At 34.5% G+C, this 12,211-nt stretch overlaps 2 protein-coding genes across 9 annotated transcripts in view; one reads left to right on the plus strand and one right to left on the minus strand.

Moving 5' to 3' along the window:
- Nucleotides 1-12,211, minus strand: part of LOC126854233 (uncharacterized) — a 177,859-nt gene that overhangs the window by 3,300 nt on the left and 162,348 nt on the right. For 4 of the 6 annotated variants that reach the window (XM_050600755.1, XM_050600757.1, XM_050600756.1 and 1 more), the window contains one exon: nucleotides 447-811. In XM_050600755.1, coding sequence (XP_050456712.1) covers nucleotides 447-811 — 365 coding nt within the window. Of the gene's footprint in view, nucleotides 1-446; nucleotides 812-2,482; nucleotides 2,550-3,507; nucleotides 3,763-12,211 lie in introns of those variants that run through there. The other 2 variants (XM_050600759.1, XM_050600760.1) reach the window with 2 other exon arrangements.
- LOC126854223 (hepatic triacylglycerol lipase-like) overlaps nucleotides 8,218-12,211 on the plus strand; it is a 212,463-nt gene continuing 208,469 nt past the window's right edge. For all 3 annotated transcript variants that reach the window (XR_007688081.1, XR_007688080.1, XM_050600740.1), the window contains exon 1: nucleotides 8,218-8,712. Coding sequence is in view for 1 of the 3 variants with exons in the window: in XM_050600740.1 (XP_050456697.1) it covers nucleotides 8,559-8,712 (154 nt within the window). In the remaining 2 variants the exon portion in view is untranslated. The remainder of the gene's footprint in view (nucleotides 8,713-12,211) is intronic.

Genomic DNA, 12,211 nt, shown 5'->3' on the forward strand with positions numbered 1-12,211 from the left:
AAATCTAAATACAAAAAACTTGACAAGTGCAAAATTAATATGTAATTATATTTTACGTACATACACATCTGACATTTAACAATGATGACACTGCAATTGCAAATATGAGAATAACAGCGATCATGTCTCCAGGTATATTTCACGTGTAAATTTAAAATATTCACAGAGCTACTATTTTATTTTATTTTATTTACTTTTTATTATTTTTATTTTAGTTTATTTTTATTATTTTTATTACAGTTTATTTTTTATTATTATTATTTTCTTTCTATTATTTTATATACTTTTATATAGAAGTCTATAAAATCTTCAAATATGTATTATTAAAAATATAAAAATTTAGTAATACCATATCTTTATATATTTTGCCTTATCAGTATATTAAATTATTTATATTAAATTATTTATATCATCAAATTCTTTTAGTAAATATAACCCTCGATTACCGCTTCCTTGGCGTCGTTCTCAATCAGATCGTCTCTTGTGAACGAACTGAGCTCGATTTTCTCCGACGAGATCTCGCTCTCCTGCTCCTGTCTCGATACATCCTTTGCGAAGCTGCGGTTGTCCGCCGAATCGGCGCAGCAAGACGTCATCGGTCCGGATGATCGATGATCCTTGCCACGTTGCAATACCGCGATTTCCCGATCGTTCAGCCACCAGCCAAAATTCTCCTCCTCTTCATTAGAGGACGAAGACGAGTCGTATTTCGCGGCGGCGTTTCCTCTACCGTCCAAGTAAAACATCGCTCGGCGATCCTCGGCGTTTGTCGATCGAGCGCGTGCAGATTTTATCACGTCGAGAACTCCGTCTGCAAGAAAAACGACCGATTGACGTGGTGCGGATGAAATCGAGTTTCGCGTAATTCCCGCAAACACCTGACGCACGCTCGCGTTTCGATTTACGCACGATAAATTCTGTAGGAAATTCCGAGATTTGTCAGAATAAATTGTATACGGCTCGATTTGTCAATAACAAATCTTGCCCGTTTCCATTCTTCAATGATAAATGAGAAATGTGGGTAGGAATGGGGACTCCCCCCTTCCCCCCATTGGGGGGTCGGTATAAAGCCGAAGTGAAATGCATCAAACATTCATGTGAATCATGTGGAAACCAGCGAGAAGTGTACGTCTCTTTACAGTTCCAAAGTCACACAAGCGTATCAACTATCTTTGCTTATCCTTCAACATCACTATGTTAAGTGTGAGCTTAATATCGAACATGTTACGCTGAACAAACAATATATGAAATTTCCGCGTCTGAAATTCGTGTGTAATGCAATTTTGCAAAATTTCAAAATTATAGTAATAATTAACTCTAATGTATTTAATTAATAGAGTATTTTATTAATTTTATTAATTATTAGAATATTTAATTAATAGAATAATTAATAGTAATTAATATTATAATTCCGAAGTTTACCTTTACAAGAATAATGAAAAGTAAGAGATATTATTTGAAAATTATTCATTAATTTTTATCTAAATATAATATATTAATTTAATATATTTTATAAATTATATTATAAAAATATAATAATTTTATTATTCGCAAAACATCTAACGTTTAATTATATTTTACACTTTTATTGATTACAAAATCCGTTTCTTTTGCCAAAGTTTTTTAATTATTTAAAGCTACTTAATTTCTTTCTCACAATTTTTTTCATTTTAATATAACAAGAAATATATATATATAAACTGCTCATCTCGATATCGCTCTCTTTATTAGCTCCAACCATCATGATTTTACTTTTAAATAATTAGAATTTAATAGGATCGATCTCTGACAAAATTATTCGACGAGTGTAATATCCGACATCCCCGACGTTTGTCAACAAATTACCAAGCGATCGCCACTAATTGTCAATGAACAAATCGAGATACGAATTTCTGCTCGACGAAATCACGAAATTCTCATCAGATCGCACGAGGATGTAGACGCAATTCAGTCGGCGCACGCGATTACATCTCCCGGGACAAGAGCGTGTTTTTCGAACCGCACTCGAGGATCGCGTGTCATATTCCGATCGTCGGAATCGCCGTGTGCCGATTGATCTTCTCTTCTACGTGCCGTCAATACGTCGGACTTCGACTGTCCGATGACCCATGCGGTCGTCTATTTCCTTGAACACCGAGTCGTCATGGTGATTAATTTAATAATCCGTCACTTCCCGCTCCGCGTTGCACCTATACCAGCTGCGTCGATACGAGTCTCGTTGCGGTTTCAGCGGTCCTTTTTTTCTCCCCCCCCTCCCCCCCGGTCTCTTTTCCCTCGTGTTTCGAAGATCGGGCGTGTAATTGTTCGTGGATTTCTCTTCATTTTTACGTTTCGATTTTATCCGCGGCGAAATCACACGTCAATCATCGTAAAACCCGATCGACGAAAACTTCCATCGCGCTCAACTGCGATTCAATACGAATCCTCGTGAAAAAAATTCCTCCCCTTTTTGTCGCGCTCGTATGAGAAAAATGTTGCATACCCATTTTGAAAATCAGCGCGTGATGCTCGCTGAAATAATTCTCTTCAAGCTCGGCTAAAACTCAAAACTGCAAACACAGAGTGGAAAAGAATGAGTGACGTATTTTCAACGAATTATCTGAAAAGTGCTTACATTTCTAGCAATAAACTAAGTGAATAAGAAGATTTGGTTGCATAAACAATCCGGATTAAATGAGCATAAATTTAACGACTTGACCTTCCTTTTTGTATAATATATTCTATGATGGTTCGTGATAAATTTTTTTTCCAATTTTTTGCCAATGTTCCGAAAATCCAAAACGTCAAGAAATCATAATTTTTAAAACAAGTCTATCTGCGTGTACGGAATGTACATTATATAACTTCTATTTCCGCAACTTTTGAGATATCGATATAAATTTTTTTAAATTATTTATTGAATTTGATGAGAATTGGTGAAAAATTTCATTTTCAATAAAATTTTGAATTTTCTGTACACGCTCTAACTTTTGTAAATTTTTAGATATCGGGTTAAATTTTTTCACCTATAAATAGAGGTATTATTAAAAGATAATTTGCATTGAATTTGATGAAAGGGTTCATTTTTTTTTTAATTTTGAATTTTTTGAGACATATCTGTACACACTCTAACTTTCGCAAATTTTGAGATATCGGATTAAATTTTTTTACACGAATAAAATATTATTAAAGGATAGTTAATATTCAATTTGATTGGTGAAAGGATTAATTTTTTATAAAATTTTGAATTTTTTAAGAAATGTCCATGCCTTTCAAATGGTTGTAACTTTTGTAAATTTTAAGATATCTTCCTCTACAGAGAAGCGAAAATTAAAAAACTCGCTTTAAGGGGTTTTGTGAGCAAAATAAAATGATGAGGAAGCAATGTGCAAGTTTGTAATTTGCACAATTTTTATCTTGTTAATTAATTTTAAACGACCTTCAATTTTTCATCAACCGTCAATTTCTTACAAACTTTATAAATAACAAGTACTACTATGCAAGAACACTATTATTTATAGCACATACCTTAATCAAGACCATTTGATCCATCGCTCTTCGGCCTCTTGAGAAACATTTAAGCTTAACCAGGTATTTTCGCTCTACACGTTATCCCGGAATATCGCGCTTTTTATCGATCTTACATTATTATTTATTGGTTTCGAGTACCATTTGACAATTTACGCGATGAATGTACATGCGATCGCGACGATTCTCGCCGACTGACACGAAATGACGTGTCCATAGGCCCTGCATTCACGATAACTCGTTGACCCGTGTGTATACCGTGATAATTTCAACCGTGTCGAGTATCAACTGTTCAATGTATAATCGCACGTCGCCACGATGTTGCTAAACAGATAGAAGTGGAGAGAGAGGCTCGTATATATAAATAAATGTCGCGATCAAAACACGCGAATTAATTCGCAGGAATTATCGTCGACAAATATTTGTCAGAGAGAAATTTTTAAAAAAATTTAGAAGATAGTCTAGAAATATTTCTTTGAGGAGAATTGGCATATTCTTTTTTTAATCAAAATCAACAACAATTAATCTGAAAATTTCTAATAATATAAAACACTCCAGGCACATTTTAAAATAAATAATTAAAATATGTAATTAATAAAAGTAATTAATAAAAAATAAATAATTAAAATAAAATAATTAATACAAAAAAATAAAAAAATAATTGCGCAAAAAAATAAATAATACAAAAAAAAAAGAAAATAATTGCTTTCTGCTTAAATTTACTTTCTAAAAACAAGAATAATTTCCTGCAGAAATTTTTATACAAAAGATAAGTTACTTCGTGTTATTAAAAATTTCTTATTAAAATTGTTATTAAAATTTGTTATTAAAAATTCTATACTGACTGCAACTATTGATAAAGCACTTTTCTTAAAAACGTTAAGAGATTTTTCTCTCCCGATAATATTTCAAATATAGAATGTCTCAGATTCTCTTCGTATCTAATCAAACAACAGTATAGAAGATATCTGAGAGATTAAACGTCTCGATTAGAAAGTTTAGAATGTCCGAATTAGCCGTCACACAAACGCACTTGTCATTCGCGCCAAACGCGAACAAGGCTCGCAGGGGATTCGCGATTACACACGGGGCGTGTATCATTCCGTTACATCATGGTTTGCTTGCACTGATTAATGTCGAGGACAGCACGCAACGTAAATACTCGATTATTCTAATTCGCCAGAAATTAATTCAATCGACGAAGAAAAGTCAATCATCGTCGCCCAACCATCGCACTCCCTGATTACCTTACAATTAATTCTTCTACTCGAAGGAAGGCGATTGATCATTTTCTTTCGCTATCATTTATCGATTTCGACTAATCGATCGACAACATCTCTCTTTCGCGCTTTTGTTCACGCGATACTACGATCGTATTTCTGGGAAACGCAACAGGATCGCTAATCGTTGAGCGGGACAATTCACTATCATTCTCGAAAAAGTCGGAAATTCGAGCCGGTAGTGACGGTATTTGATTTCGGAATCGATACGTGAAATCGTTTCAAATCATCGTTATATCAAAATAATTGATTCTGAAAAACTGTTGGAGTTATGATTTGGATATATCGTTTGACGATGCTAAAAGAATTTATACGAACAAGAGAGTATGTATATGTATATTATATTTTTCCGAAATTTTTTTATAAAACTTGACACATACGATTTATTACTTATATCTGAAAATCTTAAATTTGAATAAATAAGCTGCTCCAAATACTTGTTCGTATTTTAAATTTCATCACGTTAATACGTATTTTATTTGCTTAATTCAATTTGTTTACCGTTGATTTATTTATTATAGAAATTAAATTTAGATAAGCTGACAAGAGAATATATAGCTCGTGTCTCTTTGAAAGAGAAGCGCGCCGATAACGGATCGCGAGGCAGATTGTCTTGCTGAACTGAACTGTTTCCCGATCAGTCAGCTTGTGGTCTAGGGGTACGATTAAAAGGGTACTAATCGATAGACGTGTACGCGTAGGTATTCGAGACTACATGCTGATTTTCGTTTTTTCCGACGGATTTTTACGGTCAAAGTTCAGCCGGCGCGATAGCGAGCGATCGGCAAAAGAGGCGGATTTTCGGCTATATTTTGGGACGAATATTAATCAGAATGACGTCGACAGGCCTTGATCGAGGAAAAAAAAAATCGCGCATCAGCGATAACGTTATCGACGCGGCGTTACGTCGTTGCACCTCGCTATCAGGTGTAACGGATGCATCTCCGCGGCTGAGATCGAGTGTGATTACCAAGCAGGATCTGCATTTTATAATAGCTAAAAATTTGTCACAGACGTCTTTTGTATAAAACGATATTAAAATTTCTGTAACGACATTGATATTTTAAATTATAAAAATAATTCAGACATTTAAACAAAAAAATCTATTCTACATGTATTTATTCTAAATCTGTTCTATATCTATTCTAAATTTATTCTTATTTATTCTAAATCTATCATACATAATAAAATATAAAAAATTAAATTATGAATAACGAACATGTTTTATAAATTTCAATTATTAAAAATTATTAAAAATTATTAAAAATTCTATAACAATGATGTTTTAAATTATGAAAAGTTAAATAATGAATAAGGAACATATTTTATATCAATCCTTAAAATTATGATAAATTAAAAAAGAATAAATTACAAAATTTAATGTTTTCAAAATAATAATGAAACATAATATAAATATAAATAAATATAAGATAATAACGAAAAAATATAAATAAATCCGCGACTGTTTTCAAACGTTTTATTTTGTTTCTATTATAATTTTTTTCTACTATTTTTACTTGAATTTTATATATTCTTTATTGTACGACAGGATAATATATTCTACCATATTCTAGCTTTTTGACTTAATTCAATTAGGAGCTTGTTGCGGTAGCATATCTTAAATTAGTTACACCCGGTATACAGTTTCCAATCACAGTCACCTTGTAATCCTGATCGCCTAGCCTTGTCTTATCCAAAGGAGATCGATTATTCTTGCGGCGATAAGGCGTATCGGATACGATTCATGCATCTTCGAGCAAGCATGCACGTTTAAACGAGATTAATATAGGAAAGGGAAAAAAAATCGAGTATTATTAAATTACAAAGAATTTTAAAATTACATCGATGTTGGATAACAACATCGACCTCTTCTTAAATCAATGTCTGAGATCGCGAATTACCTTTTTTGATCAATCAGTCATTCGATAGCTTATTACATATAGTTATTCCAATCACGCAATAAATATTTGATATAAAGAACAAAATTGATTACGATTTATTAAACGCAATTTAGATAAAAGCATGTAATTACGAATTTTTTTGACATCAAATTGAATACGTGAAAAAATGTACACGGAGAAAATTTTACAGTACAAATTAGTTGAAAAATACATTTTCCTTTACAATATTTATTGTAAAGCTGAAATATAAATATTAAAATATTTATTATTATAAAAATCGTGCATTACTATGCAAATTATGCATTTGTGTGGACATTAAAATATTTAAATAATTACAATATTCCTTTGTAAAATATAACACATATATAATAATATTATTAAATAAAAATATCGCGCGTAATCTCTGTTATATATATGTTAGTATGTTCCGTGATTACAAAAATGATATTGATAATTTTTATTATAATATTTCTTCCACATATAAGAACTGTAAAAATTTACTTGGACAAAAATTGCGACAAGATACGTACGTGTTATCATTCGATCGCGTATATATTGTCCTCCCTATATTGCATAATATGTAAATTATCTTTCTTTCTCTTTTCCTGAAACGATTTGTTTTATCCGTGTGCGAGACCTCGATTTCGATGGCAATTGCAATGCGGGGAACGAGAAATTCCTCGTGCCATTCTATTAGACGGATTCACATTTTTCTATTGTACGACGCTCTGAACATTCCGTGACATTTCGACCTACGCGTTCGATGTATCCGGATCTTCTTGGCGCGCGCGATAAATAGATTTTCGCTTACGATTGCAGAAAATGAAATTTCCATGGAAAATTCACTCGACACATTCAACGAAACGAACATTATATATATATTAAACACATGTGCAAAACTAAAATGTTATTATTATTATATGTCAAAAGCAAGTAATATTCAATTACTAATTTATTTTACGCAATATAGGGTGTCTGTTCTAATTTTGTAAAAATATTCTCTGATCTTTCAAGTATTTTTGTTCAAAATTCTAGGTAAAGAAAATATTTTCAAGATTTATTGCACCTTTCTAAAATAAAATTTTTGATTGTATTACATTTTTTAATGTTTATCAAAAATGTTCTAACCTTTTTTTCATTCATATAAAGGAAAAACACAGTCTTTTTTTCTCGCCAATCGATGTATGTGTGTTTCTAATTTTTCCTTTTTATATAAACATCCTGATCCATCTATTCTCTTTCCTCGAATCCAAAAAATTCACATTTAACAGTTTCGCGGGGTGCCCTCACGTTCCAAAGTCCCAAAATTTGAATAGACGCGGCGCATGCGCAGCAAGATGGCGCCAGCGCACTTCGGCTGGGTATGTTGTTCGACGCGAGGGTGGCGATGGGTGTTCGTCGGCGGCGGTGACGGATCGATAGCGGCGCGACGGTAGTGCGCGAACACCGTTGAACGGCGGCTCTCGTCGTCGTCGTCGTCGTCGTCGTCGTCGACGTCATCGTCGTCCAAGTGTACTGGAGTCGTGAGCGTTACCGGGAATCTCGAACAGTCGGCCGAATGCCGATTACGTGGGCGCGCGTTCGCGGGACGAGCGTCGTTCGCGAAGATAGCTGAAGTTGGCCGCGATCGGTGAGTGCGTCCGATCGGCTCTCCGGGGTTTCGTGATTATCTAAAGATATCGATATCGTGGGTATTAATTCGTGTGCCCTCTGCTCGGCAGCGCGGGCGAGCCGAGTAACGTGCCCGACGCGCGAACGCGCGCGTCCGCGCGGTTATGTGTCACGGCGGCGCGTTGACATTTCGCGTGGCGGCGAGTACGCGAGGGAAGCCGGTTGCCGCGAGTGACGGGGCGCGCTGAGGCGCGCGGACATGTCGGCGATGTCGTGGGGCACGGCCGCGGCCGGTCGGGCCGCGGTGCCGTGGCGTAGAAAAACGCGCGTATCCTTGCTGCTGCTGCTGGTGATGCCGCTGGTCGTCCTCGGATTGCTGCCGAGCACCGTCGTCGGCGAGAGGAGCAAGAAATGTGAGTAATTTCCCTCCCTCCTCCCCGGCCTATCGGGGATATGCTTCTTCTTCATGATAAAATGATATTATTTCGTTTTTCGTTACGTTACTTTATCACGTGGCGATCAGACGCTTTAAAATATCATTGTTTTGCGTCGTTTGTTGCCCGTTGACGATTTATAGCATGTGGGACTCAGCTCACTTGCAAAAGATTTTAGATATTTTTATGATATTTCTCGTATATAGGTAATATATTTATTTGTGTGGAATAATTAAATATATTTTCTTGATTTGTATTTTGCATAATTGAGATTATTTTGCTTTAGAAATAACATATATTACATATTTTACGAATTTACAATAAGAATTTAAGGCCTCTTTCAATATATATTTTTTATTTCTTTTTTTATATATTTCATATATTTTTTATATATCTTCTCTAAATATATTTTTATATACGACATACACATATACAGAATAATATACTCCACACATTACGCGTTACATATGTGCACTTTATAAGAACACAATACGGAGAATAGGCGATGCGCCTAGAGATTCTTAGGAGAATGAATTTTATTTGACACGCGATATATTGATCTTTCAGCGAGTCAAGATCTTTCCGAATTTTCGGCGCGCGCCTCATTCATAATACGACTGAACTGTAGTACGCGCGTAGTAGTATGTTTACTACGCTGTGCGTATTCCCTCCTGCCTCCTTTCCCCCCCTCCCCCACCCCCTTCCGTCTTCAACCCCTTGCCGCGCTTCTTGCGCAACGCGTGCGCTCAACTAAAAAAGAATGAACGCGACAATCTCGCGTCGTCGATCGATACGATCGTCGATATCAGCGCGTGAAAAAAAAATCGTAACAACGTGGAAAAAAATGCATTAGAAAGACATTATCTCACTTTAATAGAGTGGAATCCATGGATACTTTTTTTTTTTATATTAATCGATATTATTAATCTGATTAATTTATGAGTATTTTAGGAAATCGATTGTCTTTTCTTTGAGCTGAAAATAAGTCCGTAATCAAAAGTGCGTTATCTCTTACAGACTAAAAGATTGAGACAAATTGTATTGGAGAGAGAACACATCATTTTCCGCTTGTTAGAAAAACAAATTATGATTTATTATGTTTACAAGAGTGAGCAGCTTACGGAGACCGTAAGCTGTTTACTCTTGTTGCGCATTTTGATTTTACGAGTTTATAAGAATTTATTACGATCCGTATATAAGTGTTACAAATTACTGAATGCTGAAGAATCTCAAAAATATGTAAAATGAGATTTTTATTTCATCTTATATTATTTTAGAAAGGTAAAATAATTATTATTTAAAATTATGATTTAATATTATAATATATATTATAATTAAATCATTATTATTTAAATTTGATTTGCCTTACATAATATTATATATTTTTTCACATTGTCTTTCTGAAGAAAAGATAAACTATAACATTCTTCAATATAAATTGGATTAAGATTCTTCCAATAATCGGCTTTGTTTCATAAGCAACTTACGGCGCGTCTTTCCCTTTTGAAATTCATCAGAGATCACCTATTAAGTGCTCGGGGACTAAAACATAGTGATTAAACGTACATTTATCGTCTGCCGAAGCCTGAGCGAAAAACTTAGAAATATACTCGATCTCAGGAAGGTCCCAGGAAAAAAGTTAAATTAACCCCAACTTTAATCGAAGCGGTATAATCGACGGCGCACGTAAAATCCTATCTTTTTGATGAAATTGCCTCGTTATCCGAACTTCGTGAGTGGAAGGGCTGGGCCTTTGCGGATCCGGTTAAAGAGAACAGTACGTCGTTAACCTCCGCTAGACACGCTCGTTAACATAGCTCACGAATCGCATTTTTGCCGTTAACCACCATCGAGCCCCATCTGCTTGCGTGGCAGCGTAAAATATCAGAGAATTTAAAAAAAAAATTAACTTGTGGAAGTTAAAAAAAAAAAAAAAACTTATTTCATCTCAATCCTTTCATATATTTATATTCATATCCGCAATTATTTATATGGCGCACACCAAAGTCAGATCACGTACATTAAAAATTTTATTATTTTCTAGGACCTGGAATAATATTGCGATAAAGTTTATTAAGGCTGCGGAGAGAAGTTTCCACGCATAAGTTAAATTAGCACACTTCGCTAATTTACTTACGTCGAATTTCATTGTGCGTGATTCACGCAATTTTAATATTTAATTCGAAGAGAATTACACTGTAAAAATGTGTTACAAAATTACATGAGCAATAAATGTAATTTTATAAGACACGCTTTTTTTTACATACATCCGTTATATCGGAATCGGGCATTTTTAATAACACAGGCCGACAAAAATAATTTTCGTCAAGTAACTTTAATCAGAGTAGATGTTTCTTATAGATTTTTAGTCACAAAAATTTTTATGGTTGGTCTGCGAAAAAATTTTTTATCAAGGAATTTTAATCAGAATAACTTTTTTATAGATTTTCACAAAAAATTAATGCCACTTTGTTCAGGTTTTCAAATTATTTTGAATTTTAAAATGAAAAATAGCTGATTTCCCATCCTAAAATTTAAAATAACTATAATCGAAAATTTATAAGAAATACCTACTCTGATTAGTATTACTTGACAACAATTTTTTTTTGTCGGCCTGTGTAATTTTTTAAATTAATTTTATAATTTAAAAATATTAATTTTTAAATTAATTTTACAATTGCAAATCCATAGCAGCAATTTATACGATACGTATGCGCATCGTATTTTATAACGCATATATTCTTTAGTAACTTGTACGTTTTTCTTAATAAACCCCAATCGACCCTCGGATGTTTCTGTCGTCCCTTAGTGCCCCATTTTTCTCGGGAGGATTGTTTTTGTTAATCTCCGCTTCCCATCTCGCAGGGGGAATGTCTGTTTCCCTTTCCGAGACATAATAAATCTTTCTTTTTCTCCTATCCGCTTTATACGCGTTTCAATTCACGGTCCACGCGTTACACGAAATTCCTTGGCAAAATTACCATCCTTGTTCGTCTGCGCGGATGGAGTAATAAAAAAATAATAAAAGATTCTTTCTATTATATCCTCAACGTTACTCGTTAGATTTCGATACTGCATTCCGATCATTCGAAATATCGGCGCTTCTCTTTTCTTCCTTTCTTTTCCTTTTACTACTCGCTCCCGTATCTTATTGTCAGAAGAATTTTTTGTCATTCTCGTAAAGAGAGTTCCCTTGAAATTCCTCCTTGCTCCAATTCTGTTCACCCTTACGACGGTTCGCATATATTAGTAGCACGTTTGGCTTTGACAGATCGCCACTCGACGATCGTTCGTGAAATGATAACGCGACGTTCAACCGTATCGATTATCCTTGTTATCGCGTAAAATAAATCCGCGCCCTTTTGGCATGCATTTGCGCGACAAGATTATTCGTAATGCCGCGAGGTAGCTCGACCAACTATCGGCATGCTGAAAATTCCGGTAATCACCGTCGAAGTTACAACGGGAACAGCGTTAA

Source organism: Cataglyphis hispanica, chromosome 13 (genome assembly GCF_021464435.1).
Source record: "Cataglyphis hispanica isolate Lineage 1 chromosome 13, ULB_Chis1_1.0, whole genome shotgun sequence".
Lineage (NCBI taxonomy): Eukaryota > Metazoa > Arthropoda > Insecta > Hymenoptera > Formicidae > Cataglyphis > Cataglyphis hispanica.